The sequence below is a fragment of the Lasioglossum baleicum genome, chromosome 13 (assembly GCF_051020765.1).
Source record: "Lasioglossum baleicum chromosome 13, iyLasBale1, whole genome shotgun sequence".
Lineage (NCBI taxonomy): Eukaryota > Metazoa > Arthropoda > Insecta > Hymenoptera > Halictidae > Lasioglossum > Lasioglossum baleicum.
Genome location: NC_134941.1, coordinates 5158618 through 5177668, shown reverse-complemented (window position 1 = coordinate 5177668; position 19051 = coordinate 5158618). Strand labels below are relative to the sequence as shown.

The 19051-nt window shown below is 32.4% G+C and overlaps 4 protein-coding genes across 7 annotated transcripts in view; 3 read left to right on the top strand and 1 right to left on the bottom strand.

Annotated features, from left to right (window-relative positions):
- Positions 1 to 31: 31 nt before the first annotated feature.
- On the bottom strand, positions 32 to 2496 carry LOC143214851 (RNA-binding region-containing protein 3). Its single transcript, XM_076436337.1, has 6 exons — positions 2339 to 2496; positions 1640 to 2119; positions 1441 to 1582; positions 916 to 1359; positions 635 to 785; positions 32 to 552 (listed from the first exon to the last, which is right to left on the bottom strand). Exons 1-6 carry the CDS (start codon positions 2357 to 2359, stop codon positions 393 to 395), a joined length of 1398 nt encoding a protein of 465 aa, XP_076292452.1. The 5' UTR covers positions 2360 to 2496; the 3' UTR covers positions 32 to 392.
- Positions 1891 to 7213, top strand: LOC143214850 (putative ATP-dependent RNA helicase DDX5). Of its 3 annotated transcripts, none has more exons than XM_076436334.1 (7): positions 2845 to 3231; positions 3790 to 4047; positions 4113 to 4350; positions 4519 to 4799; positions 4877 to 5370; positions 6555 to 6797; positions 6868 to 7213. In XM_076436334.1, coding segments are annotated over exons 1-7 (1833 nt in total). In that variant the 5' UTR covers positions 2845 to 3229; the 3' UTR covers positions 7185 to 7213. The 3 variants fall into 3 exon arrangements, with proteins under 3 accessions (XP_076292451.1, XP_076292449.1, XP_076292450.1); XM_076436335.1 differs by lacking the exon at positions 2845 to 3231 and adding an exon at positions 3338 to 3646; XM_076436336.1 differs by lacking the exons at positions 6555 to 6797; positions 6868 to 7213 and adding an exon at positions 5720 to 6258 and having other exon boundaries at positions 1891 to 3231.
- A 1167-nt stretch (positions 7214 to 8380) lies between these two features.
- Positions 8381 to 15460, top strand: LOC143214849 (putative ATP-dependent RNA helicase DDX5). Of its 2 annotated transcripts, XM_076436331.1 has the most exons (6): positions 8381 to 8540; positions 9023 to 10224; positions 10303 to 10362; positions 12972 to 13202; positions 13291 to 13470; positions 13643 to 15460. In XM_076436331.1, coding segments are annotated over exons 1-6 (1839 nt in total). In that variant the 5' UTR covers positions 8381 to 8538; the 3' UTR covers positions 13807 to 15460. The 2 variants fall into 2 exon arrangements, with proteins under 2 accessions (XP_076292446.1, XP_076292447.1); XM_076436332.1 differs by lacking the exons at positions 12972 to 13202; positions 13291 to 13470; positions 13643 to 15460 and adding an exon at positions 11961 to 12604.
- Positions 15461 to 15695: 235 nt separating this feature from the next.
- The window catches only part of Pect (phosphoethanolamine cytidylyltransferase), a 173746-nt gene continuing 170390 nt past the window's right edge, over positions 15696 to 19051 (top strand). Inside the window, exons 1-5 of the mRNA XM_076436343.1 lie at positions 15696 to 15860; positions 16296 to 16433; positions 16607 to 16786; positions 16886 to 17312; positions 17401 to 17621. Of these exons, the coding sequence (XP_076292458.1) occupies positions 15817 to 15860; positions 16296 to 16433; positions 16607 to 16786; positions 16886 to 17312; positions 17401 to 17621 (1010 nt within the window). The 5' untranslated portion in view covers positions 15696 to 15816. The remainder of the gene's footprint in view (positions 15861 to 16295; positions 16434 to 16606; positions 16787 to 16885; positions 17313 to 17400; positions 17622 to 19051) is intronic.

Here is a 19051-nt window from a genome sequence, read left to right as displayed (position 1 = left end):
TAGTCACCAGAAATGGAACTCTTGTTGATAATTGATTCACGAAATCTGACAGAATTTTATTTTTGCTATATACAATTTCTAAAATTCATACACAATTACATACAATAATATCGTAAACATTTCTATATATGTCAATGAAATGAAATAAAAAATCATTATGTTAGAAGAATAAAGTAATGCACGATATGTATTTTTATTTCCCCGCGTCAATGTTAAGACCTATATATATTACATTAGTGGTGAACATTTTTTTATTCTATTGTATTAAATACAGGATGTGTAAATGAAATTGTTATGAAGCATCTAAAAAATGTCTCTGTTTATTAAAATTATTATTGTTCGAGTCGTGTATCTTATAAATAAAAGAATAGAATATTGATGTGTTATTTTGGCTAGCTTTTGACTGCTTTAGCGAATTGCACAACCATTGGTTTGTCTTTTAAAATGTAACCGTTTGTTTGATCAAGAGCTAACTGTGCTTGCTCTATATTTTGTAATGTAATGAATGCTTGTCCTTTCATTCTTCCTTCTTGCATAAGTCGAACATCGTATCTAAAAGTACAAGTATTACTAAGTAGACACTTAAAACCTCTCTTGAAGTATAACTTATTAAATGTACAATAACAAATCTTACTGAAATTCTGTTTTTAAATCAGGTACTACGAATTTTTGATAGATGAAATGAAGATCCTTTTCTTCAACATGTTTTGCGAGGTTCTTTATATATAAACGATTTGATGGTTTTCCAGGATGATAATTCTTAAAAACTGGAAGTAATCTTTGATCTGTAATATAAAGAAAAAATTGTCTATGTTTTAGATATATTTTTCTACGATACACGTGTACAATCGTATTAATTATTTATATACCAGCAATAAAAAAGTATGCTAATTAATGAAAAAGATCTATTCTCACCATTAGCTGAAACTTTATTGTCTGTTAATTCTTTGGATGTAATTACGTCTTGTTGAATATCTTCAGTGTTTTCACTTTCAACAGTTTCAGGATTTTTAGAGGATGGAAACATTAAGCCAAAACCACTGTCTGAACCAGTTTCAATAGAAGTATTGTCTTCTTTATTTAAATTATCCAGAAACGTATCTACTGTTTTTAACTCAATTTTAAGATTTTTTGTCTCTGCACGCTGTACTGGTTCAAACATATCTTCAGGTTTGACAATCTTTTGTGTAGAACTTGTGGGTTGAACTTGTTTAGCAGGGTTAACAAATTTCGGAATTTTTAGACGTTTTGTGCTCTGCACATGTTTCCTCTTTATAGGAACAATTTCCAAAGGCATTGCATTATCTTCGTCATTTGATTCTATTTCAGATTCCTCTTCTTCCTCATCATTGTCAGAACCTATTTAGTAGAACCAATAATGTAGAATATAACAACTGAATTGTGGAGAAAGTAAATTAAATTTAGGTATAATTTTAGTACCAGTTTCCTTATCAAATAAACTGTCACTACTAAATATATCCTTGTACTTCTTCATGTTGTATGCTTCTTTCAACAATGGAAACTCTGCCTCCAGTTCTTCAAAAGGAGGAGGTAAATTCATTCTGTTCATTAAATGTAAAACCTATGCAAACACTCTTTTAAAAATTTGTTACAATGGACCTTATGACATTTAATTTACCTGTGTGTAAAAGGCTGGTTCTTTTAACAATTGTATAGCTATCCTCATTAATGTATTTCTTGTTGGTGTTGTATATTTATAATATATATTTGGTGGAGGTGGTTGTGTGAAAACATGATTCATCGTCCAACTATTTAATTTTTGTACAAAAGCTTGAAAACTAGATTTATTTGTTGAATCTTTTTTGTTTTCCTCCTTTGTAATTTTATCATTTGGAATTTCATTTTCTGTACTTTCTATTGCTATAGATTTTCTCGCATATTCAACTGTCAGGTATTGCCCTTTGATGTTTAATTGATGCAAACGCAATAATGCCTCTGTGGCTGCTTGCTCAGATGGAAACTGTGCAAATGTTACAGTATACTTCTTGGAAGGTCTTAGCGTACGTGTTTTAATAGCACCATATTTCTTAAATAATTCATTTCGTCGGTCATCAGAAAGTTCTTGTGGTAAATGAAGAATCCTAAGAGTATCAGATATCTAAAATAAAATAAGATAAGGTATCAGAAATGTAAGACATGTGATTTTTCAATTGCTAAACTTCATTTTAAAAGCAAATAGAAAGTACAAAACTACATTAATAGCAATATAAATAATCAGAGCTTAGTAGTCTAAATGATAATCTACAATAAAACATAAGAAATTTCTTATTTCTTATTGTAATTTCTTAATTATGAATACACAAAAACAAAAAATTACGTGTGCCATTCCAGCTGACATTCTAAAATAATATTCGAAGTAATTTCAACATTATAAACGTCAACAATCTTTATTAGGCTTTGTGATTATACCACGAACATGAATATTCGACTATTTAGAGGCGAAACTTTCATAAAAAAATATTGATATTCGCGTTCCTAAAGTAGGTGACCTTGAATGCAACAGCACACTTTGTGGCTAATTGGTGGCTAATGTAAGTATTGTAAGTTATCTATATAGATAAGTACATATGTTGCTACCAATAAGAATAAAATTAAATAGTTTCTGCTATTCTCGAGTGTCTCCCGAATTGTTTAACGTTACAGGCATTCGTGATTACTTCTTTATTTTACATAGAAATACAAGATTAGCGTAGTAACTGGTAGTAGTATACCAATGTCAAATTTTCAGGCCTAGCCGTAATATATAATCAATTATATTATAATCAATTATAATTATCGTGGAAAAATTTCATCTTTTTTTGAACTTTTGACTTCATTGATGTTTCTTCTTTCTGAAAGGACTCTTCCACTCTATCTAAAACTTCCTACTCTATGCACTTTACTCGTTACTTATGTATTACTACGCCGATGCTGTCATGGAAACAGTTTACACGGAACTACTTTCGGAAGTTCACTTGTCAATTTGATCTGTCGGATTTACCGGCAAGTTTAAAGACACGACCACAGTATTTTAGTTGCAGTATTTAATTTACTTAATTTTTCTAGACATATAGACTTAAAGTATTTTATTACATGCAATTTAGCGATACAGTGGGATAAGTGATTATTCTATTATTTGCTTCTTCTAAATTATCGATTGGCCTCCGTCGAACTGACCGCAAGGGGGAATAATCTGTTGCTCATTGTTCGAGGATATCTCGATTTCTAAATGTAAGTATGATATGACAATTTCATTTAGCGTTACGTAGAAATAGCTTAAATTTAACTTTTCACGTACATTGTCGAACTTAAAGAAATTTCATCTGAAATACCTAGTTTATTCAACTTACCATGCAGCGCCGAATCATATAGGAGGCAATGGTATCAACAATCAATAATCGAAATTTATAGTAAAAAAAAGACAGTAATAATTTCTGACGCGTGTTAATATATGACTTTACGTGTATCATTGTACATCCATGATAAATTAATAATTGTAGAATGAATTTATAATAGTGCTATAAAATAGAAATAATTGCATTAGACAGGTCTCTCCCTCAACTGTTCACCTCTCGTGTATTGGATTACTTTGGATTACTTACGTTTTATTCATTTTTAAGTGAATAAATTGACAATTTATCAAAAGGTTCAGCATCTTCATTATAAATAACTATAAATTTCTAATTAATTTCTAATTTATCTTAATTTCTATGTGTACATAAATTATATTTAATATATATATAAAACATAATTAGGTATATGTGTCTATATGATATGTAATGTGTTTAGGTTTAATCGAGACAGAGACCAAAGCAGAGGCCGTCGTGGTGTCAGTGGTCGTGGAACTAGTAGAGGAGGTGGTGATAACATTCGTGGAAATAATATGAATAGATTTGGTGGACGTGGTAGAGGAATTAGTAGTAGTATTCGTGGTGGCATAAAAGGCAAACAGCCTGGAGGAGCACTTAGAAAGATCACCTGGGACATAAGATCTTTAGAACCTTTGCGTAAAGATTTCTATGTGGAACACCCTTCAGTTAGAAATAGGTAGAAATTTTAGAAAGTCTATATCTTAAGAGAAAATCAAATTCTATTAAAGTATCTTCTATTAGATCAAAAGAAGAAGTATGTAAATTTCGAGAAAATGCTGAAATAACTGTAAAAGGTGATGATGTGCCTAATCCAATTCAGTATTTTGAAGAGGGAAATTTCCCACCGTATGTGTTAGAAGTAATACATAAACAGGGTTACTCTCAGCCTACACCAATTCAAGCACAAGGATGGCCTATCGCGCTCAGTGGCAAAGATTTGGTTGCTATTGCTCAAACTGGTTCAGGAAAAACGCTTGGAGTAAGCCAGTTTTAAAATATAATTTTTTAATGCGTAAAATGTACCCATGTTTTTTCGTTTTATAAAATATTCTCTAGCATACATATAAAATAATGTTTCGATACTTCAGCAATTTATAATATATCTACACATCAAAATGAAAAATATTAAGACATACTTTTATTTTAGTATATATTACCAGCAATTGTTCACATTATACATCAGCCAAGACTTAGTGCTGGCGATGGTCCAGTTGCTTTGATCTTGGCCCCGACAAGAGAATTAGCACAACAAATTCAGGAAGTAGCTAATTCTTTTGGCGAGTCGGCAGGTGTAAGAAACACTTGTATCTTTGGAGGTGCACCTAAAGGACCACAAGCTCATGACTTAGAACGGGGTGTTGAAATATGTATTGCTACACCAGGTAGACTTATTGATTTTTTGGAAAGAGGAACTACAAATTTACGCAGGTATTCTAGCTTATTATTTTAAATAATTTTACCTATACGAAATTGAATATGTATGCATATATATCTTTTTTTTTCAGATGCACATACTTAGTACTGGACGAGGCTGATAGAATGCTGGATATGGGTTTTGAACCACAAATTAAGAAAATAATTGAACAAATACGACCCGATAGACAAGTCTTGATGTGGTCGGCCACATGGCCTAAAGAAGTTCGAGCTTTAGCAGAAGACTTTTTGACCGACTACACCCATCTTAATATTGGCTCTTTGACTTTGTCAGCCAATCATAACATCATTCAAATAATTGACGTTTGCCAAGAATTTGAAAAAGATTTGAAATTGTACAGATTGCTTCAAGAAATTGGAAATGAAAAGGAAAATAAGACAATCATTTTTGTCGAAACAAAGCGAAAAGTTGACGATATTACAAGAAATATCAGACGGGATGGTTGGCAAGCTTTAAGTATCCACGGTGATAAAAATCAACAAGAAAGGGATCACGTATTACAAGAATTTAAAAGTGGAAGAGCTCCCATTTTAGTTGCAACAGATGTAGCTGCTAGAGGTTTAGGTAAGTATTCACTTACGTATAATATTTAAATATCAAATAAATCTGGGAATTGGCAACACTTATCGGATTAGCCAGTGATGCGTTATTAGTAAGACCAGTGGACAGCAGTGTATGTAGCAGTGTGCGATACATTGGAAATGTGTAGTAGAGCCCTGAAAATATTAGACTAGATTTTTCAACCTATTTTCTATATTTCTTTATAATACATACTTTAACAGGTTTGTATTTTTCTGTCATTAACTAAATATGTAAGTAACAATAATAAATTATAATAATCAGATTTATATAAAAAGGGTTCTATAAAAATGCACACCAGCTACCAGTAAGACTGTCTGCTTTTCTTTTTCAGAGGCACAGAGTACCCTAAGTGAATGCAGTGTACTGCCGGTATTGGGCAGACACAGTGAATGTTTTATTTTATTTTGCTTGCATTTTATCAATTATTATATCGAAATTGTAATACGAATATATTTATTTAAAAGTATGCTTTTAAACGTATTATTCGTACTACAAATAATATTCACATATAATAAGATTTTACAAAGTAATAACAGTTACTTTTTAAAGATATTCATGCTAGAAAAATTGCATATTTCGTTAGTTTTTAAGAGGTATTCTTATATCGTTGTGCCCTATTTGTTGAACTCGCAACCTCCTTGATATAGATTAATTTCGTTATTTATTTCAATTGCAAATTAAAAATATTTTTCAGTGCCTCTAATTACTGAAATTGTTGTTTAATAAACTTAACAAGATTAATGCATTCAGGCTTAAACCCTAAAATGCTGCCTTTATCCCAAACCAGACACTACCGCTGTGTCTGTCTAATCTCTAGGCCATCGATACATTTTCATATGAAACCAACCGAATAGCCCTACTTTAAAAGTAAATGGGGCTGTTCTTGCTGATTTTACAATGGAAATTCGAAACGAAAGGTGGGTGGTTTTCAAACCTGATTTACAAATCAATTTTATTTTTAAGTAAAATCTAAAGGTTCCATTCTGAACCATCACAAACTGCATAAATTATTCAGAACTTTATGTAATGTGAACATCCGATGTATTCAAAATTTATTCCCAAGTTTGAAGATCATTCTATGAGTTCGATGAAAAAAAAACCCAAATGATTTAACAATTGATTATACATCAAATATTGCCTTTATAAATATAAATATTTTGTCACAGATGTGGATGATGTCAAATATGTGATAAATTTTGATTATCCGTCATCATCAGAAGATTACATACATAGGATTGGTCGTACTGGTCGAAGAAGGCAAACTGGAACTGCTTATGCATTCTTCACAAGCCATAACATGAAACACGCTGGAGATTTAATAGAAGTACTGAAAGAGGCAGGGCAAAATATAAACCCTCGACTTACGGAAATGGCTGAATTGGCAAAATCAGGAAATTATGGAAGCAGAAGTATGTTTTTATGTTTGTCCTACGTAATGTTTAATAAATTTTTCTAATATATGTGCTTCTAATGTATAAGGTGGTAAACGATTCATGGGAAATGATCGAAATAATGGTAGAAGAGGAAATATTGATAGTAGAGGAAGAGGAGGTCCTTCAAGAGGAAGAGGTGGTAGTAGCGGTCGCGGTGGAAATTCTTATCAATCTGTTTCAAGCAGTTATTCTGGTTCAGACTATGGCAGCTATAATAATATGAAACAAAGTAATTCAGTTAATCAGAATTCGGGATATGGATACAGTACACAAAGATCTTACGGGCAAAATAATTTAGCACAAAGTTATGGAGCAGGAGACAATTACGGAAGTACTTACCAGTATAGAGGCGTAACATATTAAAATGGTATTCATAGCATCAAACAACTCAATTTTTATGAAACAGTGTTAATAGTATCATATTTAATTCGAGTTTTGTTAGTATGAAGATATACTTAATAAGGCAATTAAAAGTGCACAAAGAGACTTAGATACCAAAGAAAAAATGTTGCATATATTTCATGTGTGTGATAAAAATATACCAGTCAATAATAACAGTCAGAATAAGATTGGTTAAATGTATATGTATTATTTAAAAAAGACTGCAATTACAATTGCAAAATAGGATTGATGAAAAGAAAATGCTAAAAAAATGGTTAAAATTAGTTAGGCAAAGCCATTTGTATAGCATAACTTATTACTGTTTTAATAATTTATTCTTGTTATAAAATATGAAATATTATTTTATATATGTTGCTCAAGATAGTATTCACTTTGTTAAATAAAAGTATTATTTAATTCTTGGAGAACAAAAGAGGACATCGCCTATAGTAAGCATGTATAAATATTATTGACGTTACATTTATTATATAAATTTCAAAATAGTTATTATTATTATTATTTTGAATAAGTAAGCCAGTTGCAATTTAATTTGTATTAAAAGTCTTTGGTACATAAATATTCTATATAATAAAAAATAAATTTTATAAGCAATAGGAATGATATTAAAACGTGTAACTAAATGTATTTGTTAAATTTTTGTGTTGTGAATTATATCAATAAAATTGTTTTCCTTTTCGAAATTATGTAGTATTTTTCATTTTCTTTTCCTTAAGAACAACAAATAATATATAAAATAAACTGATGAAATAGAGTACAATTGAATTGATCATGTACAATTCAATAGCGTTTTTATATTTTTCTGTATACCTTGAAATATTTAAGAGGTACAGGAAATTTTTGTTGTATAAACTATTTTAGAAATACATGATTTTACAGAAAGATCTTGAACACTGAAAAAATTTGATTCCTGCAGATCATGTGTCTAATACACTAATATTTCATGTATTTCCGTGTATGTATTATATTCCCCCACTCCGTATCTCTATTTCCGGAAATATACGCAAGTACAACGTTTGATAATATATTTACAATTATTTATAAATTTTAGTATTTTAATTAACTTCAAAATATTTCATTTTTATTAAATTGTAAATCAAACCTGGAAACGATAATAAATACGATATAACAAGATTGAAATTATATGAAAAGGAACTATTTCCTGGTACGTTGCGACGCCATGACATTTGTTTCACAGATCCCCTTCGGATCGTGTGACGAGTATAACGTACTTTTCAGTCATTCTGAACATTAAAACCCCGATTTTCCTAAAAAATATATTATATTTTCAAGTGAACGAATTGAATATCGCATAGAAATGTAAGTTATATCGATTTTCTATTAATATCGCGTAGAACTGTTAGCTTTCTATAAATTTCTTATTGACATTTACCATCTATGATTGAGTATGCGTTACTCCATATTGCTTTTATATTAGCGAAATTTCATACGTCCGTTACATACAGACTTCTTGTAATTATTCGAAGTTAATCGAATATATTTCATGTTATTAATGCAAGTGTACTTTTGCAAATTTCAATTCTAAATTAATTAAATATATACGCAAACGTAAAATCAAAAATAATTTTTATACGTTTAATCATTTTCTCGTGCAAATTGTACTTAATATATCAAAATTTTAAATGTTAGTTAACATTGAATAATGTTTATGCTCTAATTTAGTACAGTAATTTATATATTAACATAATGTTAGCTTTTCAATGTTCATTATTTCACGTATTATTTTGAACTCGTACATTTAATAATTTAATTTTTAATTACAAATAAAACTTTTGTTGCAGGGCTTATCGTGATCGTGAACGTGGTGATAGAAGAGGAGGCGGAGCTCGTGGAGGAGGACGTTTTGGTCGAGATGGAAGTGGTGGGGGTGGTAGATTTGGTAGCAGTTCGAATAGAGACGGAGGCAATTTTGGCAACAACTTCAAAAATCGTCAACCTGGTGAACGTCTACGAAAACCAAGGTGGGACATGGCCACCCTGCAACCATTTAGAAAAGATTTTTATCAACCTCATCCTAATGTTACAACTCGAAATTCACATGTTGTTGAGGCTTATCGCTCAGATAAAGAAATTACTGTGAAAGGTACAAATGTACCAGGGCCGAACATATTCTTTGAAGAAGGGGGATTCCCAGATTATGTTCTAAATGAAATCCGTAGACAAGGATTTGGAGAACCAACTTCAATACAAGCACAAGGTTGGCCCATCGCTTTATCTGGACGCGATATGGTTGGAATCGCACAAACTGGATCTGGCAAAACATTAGCATATATTCTACCAGCAATTGTACATATAAACAATCAACCCAGATTGAATCGAAATGATGGACCTATAGCTCTTATTCTAGCACCAACAAGAGAACTTGCTCAACAAATTCAGCAAGTTGCCTCAGATTTTGGAGTCTCGTCGCAAGTTAGAAATACTTGCATTTTTGGTGGAGCTCCAAAAGGCCCTCAAGCTCGTGACCTTGAACGCGGTGTTGAAATCTGTATAGCAACACCAGGTCGACTTATTGATTTCCTAGAACGTGGTACAACCAATTTGCGTAGATGTACATACTTAGTGCTAGATGAAGCTGATAGAATGCTCGACATGGGCTTTGAGCCGCAAATTAGAAAGATTGTCGAACAAATCCGACCTGATCGACAAACTTTAATGTGGTCTGCAACATGGCCAAAGGAAGTGCGCAATCTTGCAGAAGAATTCTTAACTGACTATATACAAATTAATATTGGCTCTCTGCAACTGGCCGCTAATCATAACATTCTTCAAATTGTCGATGTGTGCGAGGAATTTGAGAAGGAGGGCAAACTTATGAAATTATTAGAAGAAATTTCAAACGAGCCAGAAAATAAGACAATTATATTTGTCGAAACAAAAAGAAAAGTGGACGACATAACACGTGCAATTAATAGATATGGGTGGCAAGCAATTGGCATCCACGGAGATAAGAGTCAACAAGAAAGAGATTATGTATTAAACCGTAAGTCATAACTATGCTTTATCTCACATATGTATATGTATAAACATACCCTGCCCAATACTAGATAATCTATTTCAGAATTCCGGAATAGCAGATCTGCCATACTAGTAGCTACAGATGTTGCAGCAAGAGGATTAGGTAAGAATTTATTTACACATGAGTGGGTATGATGTAAGGGTCAGGCTGCGATGGTTATTTCACGTTCGTGAGAGTTGTAATATAGTGATGTGGCAACGGATAACGGCATGTGCCAGACTGATTGACATTAGTCTTCTCTCGGTGTGAATGGAAATGATTAAAAACGAACAATAGGCAAAAGATTTAGAACAATTAATTGACAAAATTAGTCATTCATGTTCAGTGCATAATGTATAGTGTGCCCAAGTTATTTCAGAATAGGTAATTATTTTGTAAGGACTTGAAGATATGAAAACCATTGTTTTTACAATTGCTTGTTGGTTTATAAAAGACATTATGTGCTGCATACAGATTATCTAGAAGCATAAGAATTAGAAAGTATCATAGTTAATTCAGTTTTTCCAAATTTAGTGTTATAAACTTTTATTTGTGATAAAATAGCATTCTTAGAGCTATTTTAACAAGTGCTACACAAGGTACTACTTTTCAATAGAGTTTGTAAAATTAGTAACAAGTCAAGAGATCAGTAAACAGAAGACATGAATACAGATCAATTGTATGGTTATGGAAGATTTACCTATTTGAACATCTGACACTTGTTTTTATATTAAATAGGGTTGCTTCATTGTATCTTGTTGATTTTATTTTAGAAAATACTATTATACATTATAAATAGATAAACCAATTAAATTATAGAGAAATTAAAGTATAGAGAAGTTGTGTACATTGAATAATACTCTTTTTTTAGCCAATATACATTGTAGAAGCAATTTCTTCATGTCTTTAATAGCTTATAAAGTTTTAACTACTTTGAAATAACTAAGATAGACTATATAAAATTTTAATTCATTTTCATTAATTAAATACCCATGGAGCTAAATAATATACTGTATAAAGCACATAAAGAAATTAACACTACTATTCTCAACTTTTCAGCATATTAATATTAAATATCTTGTGATTCGTTCAGTTCCATCACAGTTTAGGTGGATTTTGACATATTTTTGCTTTATCATATAATGTTGTCATATCTTCACGAAACAGGTTCATTATGGTCCAATTTAATATTAATTTGAATCATAAACTGTGCATTGGGGAGATGTTGATTACTATGTTACCAATAAGATCAGATTATTAATTCTAGAACACCAATCTTTGCTGAATTTATTATTCTGCTTTACATTTTTTTCTATCTTTTTCTTTAAAGACAAATTATAATTTTAAAGTGACACATGTATTTGATTTATTTCATCAGCAGTAATAAATATATGTATATATTTTTATTACCAGTAATACACATAACAAATTAAACAAGAAATAAAAAGAATTAAGCTTTTTTATAGAAAAGTAAAAGATTTGGTTGTTAAAATCACATAGTTGAAATGACAAAAATTAGTCTCTCAGCATCTTTAGAAGATTAGTATTCCAGAGTTAGATTTGTATTATTGTGAAATCCAAAAGTAAGTCAAAATATTTCAGCAGTATTATTAGATTAGGTAAACAGGTAAGACGATAGGAGGTTCACCTTTTTAAATTTTGCTCTGATTGAAAAAAGTCTTGTCAGTCTGGTATTAACGTGCTGTTCTATGTGTTTTCAGAGGCACATGCGACGGAGTTTTATCAATGATAAGAACTCTGGAGAGCTTGCTTTGGAATAAATAATTGAATGGGGCGTGACTGCTGGTCTCTGTCCCCGCGCAACAAGCTAACCTAACGCTGTGCCTCGGCCCGCCGTGCCACTTGAAAAAACACACTCTCACTCTGTACCTGCGACGGTCCAAAGTATGGAAGTCATAGTGTTAGGGCATCTAGCATACAAGGACTACCGAACAGGATAGATATTTTACCGCTTCTCTTAGACTAAAAGGCTAGGGAATGGCATCGCATTGTTTTGCAGTGGTTGTGACATTACATTCTACAGTAATTCCTTAAGAAATACTTTCACTTCTATTGACCATTCAGCGAACATTGATCGTAAGATTGTTGTAATTGAATGTCGTACTATCACAAAAATTTGTGTAAACTCTCAACATTGCAAAACAAATCTCGATGTTACTCGTGCAATGGAATGCATGTGGGGTTGATCGGAAAGTGCACATGGTGCTCGTCCAATGTTCCAACCTCATCGAAGCAATGCGCAAGGACCAAATTTTGAAAGACCAGCACAGATCCATACTTTGGTGCGGGAGAGAAGGGTGTGAAGTTACTATGAGTAAATGTACAGCTCGCTAACGCATAATGCGAGAATTCCATGAGAACCATCTGAGCTCTGATTCCTCTACATTTCCAAAAATGTATTTACGTTTCCAGCTTTTGGCAATAACAGGTAAATAATATAAAAACGTTGCTCTTTGTGGTCAATCTATTGTACACATCATGTGGAGACTGTAGATGGAATTAAAAGTTCAGCGAGTATGTGAAATAATTTAAAATTGTTTTCTTCAAGTTTTTTTGCAATTAAAAATACACTGTACTTTTTGATTCCACCTATGTATGTTGCACATGCTAGAATCCCTAACGCTTTAACAAATTCGCTTTGTAAGTTACTTGAACCACAAAGACACAAATAGTTTCTAATTACCATGATTATAATTTCTAATATTGTACAGATGTGGAAGATGTTAAGTTTGTGATAAATTTGGACTACCCGTCCAATTCTGAAGACTATGTACACCGTATCGGACGTACAGGACGTTCACAGCGTACGGGAACTGCGTACGCGTTTTTCACACCTGGAAACGCGCACAAGGCTGGTGACTTAATCCAAGTTTTAGAAGAAGCGAAACAAGTCGTAAACCCTAAGCTTTACGAGCTATCAAGAAATCCGGGAATTTACAAAAGTATGTTCTTAAATAAAATTGGATTTGAAAATCTAAGATGTTTATTTCAATAACTAACTAATTTTTGTGTCATCATTCTTTTTTGTAGGGGGTCGTTATGGTGGACGTAGTGGAGGTGGCAGTGGACGTGGTTCTGGAGGCCGTGGTGGCGGCCCTCGAGGATCTCGTGGTGGTCGTGATGGAGGAGATAGGGGTGGCAGATTTGATCGTTCCAGTGGCGGTGGCGGTAGTGGTGGAGATAGAGGAAAATGGAATGGAAATAATAGCAGTAAGCCTTTCAAATAATAGTAACTAGAGGAGTATGAGAACCTGACAATTTTTGGAATTCTCGGAAATCTCGACATGTTCGAGTTCTCGCACACCTCTAATAATAACCTCACGAAAATGATTTATCTTTCAAGTTAGAATGTCCTTAAATGTTGTTTATTCTCTTTTTTCAGGCGGTATGGGAGGAGGAAATTACGGTAGCAAACCATTCTCTCAAAACAGTTATGGTGGAGTTTCTGGTGGCGGCTCCAGCAGTTATCAAAACGGCAGTGGAGGATACGGAGGTAGTGGAGGTGGTGGTGGTGGAAGCAATTATAGACAACAAAATGGTTATTAACTTCAATATAATTAACTCCAAATGAGTTTTATGTAATATAGTAAAAATAAGAGAAGGCGGGAGATTTTATTCAAAAGAGAACATGTTTTCCGAATAACGTGCTCCTTGCTGAGATCGAACACAAAGTAAATTGGAACAAATGCGGTAGTAATTACCGTTCAAAATCAGGACGTAACTTGTGAGGATGTCCCAGTTGTGTCGAATCGAGGACGCCTAGCATTCTCGCTTTATTTTTAGTAAAAATAAATGTAAGTGTAATAGCAGAAGGTAAAACATTGACGACCTTCGATTTATGACGTCATACAGTTGCGATCACTTGTTTCTTTGCAATACTTCGTACAAGTCTATTCCCTATGAGTTTTAATGTATATTCAACCAGGAAAGAAGTTTATAAAATCTAAATGCAAGATACAGCAGTATTTATTTCCTGAAACAAATATTTTTTATTTTTATAATTTATATAATTTCCAATAAGTAAGGAAATTAAACTTTTGCAAAGAAAACATGACTTTTAGTAGCTCGCTTTTTGGCTACCCTTATAAAAGTAACCAATAAGGGACATCATTCAAATGGTAATTTACAATTTGATGATACACGGATTAGCTGTATTACTTAAAAACGTACAATGCATTGCACTGTAGTTAATTTACAAGCGTACGAAATCTCAATGCACTGTGTAGTATTAGAAATTTAATAAAACTATATAAGTATGAAATATAAACAATTTTACATTAAATTCTATTACCATATTATACTTTCCTCTCGTGAAAGTTAAATAGTTTATTTATCAAATTTCTAATGCACGTAAAAGATATATTTACAATACATTGCTTTAACACGACAAGCTATAAAATACATATTACTTGTATACGTAAATTTCATAAAAACTAGTACATACATTTAAATAAGAGTATAATAGATAAGATACATAGGATAGTGTAAAAAATATTTTTCTTATGGAATTATTTCGAATGTTACACTTTGGTTATTATCAGTGATACATAATGGGATAATGTTTACATTAGCAATTTGACATACATGCTGATACAAATAATCAGTACTGTGCTTCACGGTAAAGTACCTTATTTATTTTGTGTGCAGCGTTTTTGAGAAGTCAGAATACGATTAGGTCAGTGTTATTGATTCATTCCAATAAATAGCCGTTCTGTATAACTACATTTCTGCGATGTTATTAGAATTTTCATGATTGGCAATCACTTATGTCTGTTCAATTGTTTTTGCGGTAGTGAAACTCCCACCATAATATCCTTCGTCGTTCATTACAATATTCAACGTGTCATGCAATAAACATGTATATTTTTCAGTGACTATAATATAGCGTGAGTAGATACATTGACATCAATTGAATAAATCGAATCTATTAGATCAGAATGTGTAGGAACGAAAAGTATTATTGTCTCTCATTGATATACAATAAACATTGTAGATTCGAAATTATCCGAATATTTTTATATTGTACAATGGTCAATAAATAATAAAGTATTCCACACTTTAATTGTGCTAATATCATATTGTACTATTACGTAACATCGCTTACTAGTTAAATAGCATGCATTTGTGAAGCTGAATGTATGTGTATAGTATAATCGATTAAAATTTGTATTTGATGAATAAAGACAAGTCAGTGAATTAATTACAGCATGTTTATAAGTCTCTTGTCCTTGCACCAACTTGTTTGAACTAGTAAATCGAATGGATATATGTTTTACAGATCAATATCGTTTTAATATTGCACACAGCTTTAAAAATATCTAAAGTCCGTCTGAAAAGTTCGTTTTTGTGTTAGACGCATGTCCCTCTTCAAACGTGAATATAAAATGTGGAAGTGGTGGGGGGATATGGGTTGATCAAAATTACGTGACGCGCTAATCGACGCGCGCAGTTCGTTTCAAGCTCCTGTGGGCGTAGTGTGCTTCTTGGTTATCTACTGTTCTTCGCTAAACGAGAGTTTTTTTTAATCTATTGTAAATTATCAGCAACTCTTTCATCATGACAGAAAATCGCAAGGAAGTAAGGGTATGGTGTGACGGATGGTAAGTTTCCATCAAGCGAATTCTACTATTTAATTACTTCAAATATTCGCGTGCTTTTCAAAATTGTCGGATGACTGTGTCAGTTTCTTGACAATAAAACGTGAATTATATGGTATACGTCCTGGTTATACCTATAAATCAATGCATGTACTTATTCCAGTGACAACTTCGATTCCCGTGCAGTTATGTTCATACACTTTAATTAAGTTCGCGGTATCTTTTTTGCACATTTTTTTGTTTAATCTTGTCACGTATGATCGTGTATTTAAAAGTGTATTTACTAAATTTTCCCTATCGCGAGTTAACAATAAATAGAAATGAACGTTATCTCCTCGCAACTAAATACTTCAAAGTAACTGCCGGCGGGAATTGCTATCAATTCTACGAATAATTTCTGCTATGAAATTCTAGAAATGATTAACTTTTCTAACACAGTTATGACATGGTACACTTCGGCCACGCAAATTCTCTGCGACAAGCGAAGGCATTAGGTGATTATTTAGTTGTGGGTATACATACTGATGAGGAGATTACTAAGCATAAGGGACCACCAGTGTTTATGGAAGAGGAAAGGTATGCTTCTGTTAAAGAGGTGATTCTAAATTTTCAATTTGAATACGACAGTCCTTTTTTTTTCTATTTCATTACACTTGCTTCAAATTGTGTTGCAGACGAACAATTGAATGCTTTTCGAGCATTTTATGGTGAGCTTATATTTGTCTTGTAATATAATGTTTTTGTGTCAGGTATAAAATGGTTCGTGGTATTAAATGGGTAGACGAAGTTGTAGAAGGCGCACCTTATGTTACAACATTGGAGACATTAGATAAATACAATTGTGATTTTTGTGTACACGGCGATGACATTACTATGACAGCAGATGGTGTAGATACATATCATTTGGTCAAAGCAGCAGGTCGTTACAGGTAGTACATTTTAACTGATAAATTAGTTATGAAGTGACTTGTATTGTATTGCAACAAATTATGGAAAACAATGTCTAAAAACTTGCATCATTATTATAGAGAGGTTCAAAGAACTGCTGGTGTTTCAACAACTGATTTAGTAGGACGTATGCTATTAATGACAAGACAGCATTTTAAGCAAGGCGATAGCGAATATAGTGTTGATAGAGAACCTAGTAAAAGTATGGGACAAGATCGATCGGCTAGAAGTCCTTGGACAGGCTGTTCACAATTTTTACCTACCACGCAGAAGATTATTCAGTTTAGCGATGGAAAGAGTCCACAGCCTGGAGACAAAATTGTTTATGTAGCGGGAGCATTTGATCTCTTTCACGTTGGTCACTTAGATTTCTTAGAGGTTGCCAAGAAAGAAGGTGATTATCTCATAGTTGGACTACATACAGATCCGGTAGTTAATCGATATAAATGTGGTAATCATCCAATTATGAATCTCCATGAAAGAGTACTTAGTGTTCTAGCGTGCAAGGTAAAAAATTAAATATCATGTGAAAAGTTGAATCAAAATCTGATTCGGTCGGAGTTTACTTAATGTTTACTGTTTTCTCAATTCATAGTATGTTAATGAAGTAGTAATTGGGGCACCATATGAAGTTACAAAAGATCTTATGGAACATTTTGATGTTTCTGTTGTTTGCCATGGTCAGACCCCTATAATGCCTTGCGAAGATGGTAAAGATCCATATGCTGAGCCTAAGCGGCAAAATAAATTTAAATTGTTGGATAGTGGTAATGATATGACGACAGAAAAGATAGTCGAACGCATTATACTTCACAGGTAGATCAGTTTTACGTATATCATCTTGTGCATGATCGAAAATATCTCACCAATCGATATCAGAATACGTTCTCTTTAGTTCAAAATTGAAGTTCATATAAAAATGCAATACTGTTCATTAAATTATCAGTTACATGTAAAACTTCTAAGACACTAAGAATCTTCACACTTTTGATTTTTAAATGTCATTTATATTTAATAAATCAATTTGTATACTAATATTTTTTACATGAAAGAAGCTGGACCAATCGGAGCACTCACGAATTTAAGATAAACAACAAATATATGTTGAATTTTTTAAAGACTGTAAATGATTAACTGAATACTGTAGACAGGTGCCAAGAAAGATTAAATGAATGGGCGAATACATAATCGACGGATTACTGATTTAGTCGTCGATATAGAACCAATGTAAAACCGGCATAAGAGCAGATTATAGAATAGTAGTGGGATTCAATGTGTCCACATTAATTTCGATCATTTAAAATGCCGTAGGGAATAACGGCTCTTTAAACGAGTTTCGAGAATCGAGACCAATGTTTTAACAGTTTTCAGCCGCGAATAAAAAATTTTAAGAAAACGCAGAGAGGATGGTTGACAAAATAAACCACATAAAATAATATTGTAGTGGATTATATTTTTGGATAAGAATATTTTTTAATTACGTGCTAACAATGCAGTTATTATTAGGATTATTATTGAAGGTGATACGCTTCTCTCACGAAAAAGATACTGGTGTATGAATGATTCATTCATGTAATAAATAACGTATTAACGGAATTAATAATATCACGAGGCAAAAGGTACAGAATTAATATTTTGCCACTTACTTAATCATATGTATATGTAATAATTGAAGACTGACTGTTACATAATTTCACAAAAAATTACTGTATGGAAGTTGAAAGAGCTGTTGTGCCTTGGACAGGTTTCAACAATGATTGTATGTGGGTTCTGAACAGTCTTGCTCCAGGATCGGATTTTCAGGAGAGGGCTGATATCAATCACGTGAATCTGCTTATCGAACTTTATTGACGTTAGTGCTGATTTCTTTTTCTCTCTCTGTCCTGTCCGGAGTTTTTATACTACACGTTTTGCTCAGTTAAACTTTTGGAGGTCGTTGTCTTGCCGTAATGCTTACAATTTGTTTTGCTGATATGCACAACCTTTCGGAGATTGTTGCCTCACCGTACTACTTAATCGCGACTTCCGGGCACCACAGAGCTACATACAGTAATTAACAATTTGAGCAATCATTGTCCTGTTGAATTTTGCCATCTTGTATTTTACAATTCCTCATTCAGCTTACAGTAGTCATATTTGTCTTTACTTTATTTTTTAATTTTTGTTTTGACATTCATCTATTCATGCTTTTCTAATGGGATATGCAATTTTTTTGCTAAAAAGGACTCACTTTATTCAGCCAAAAC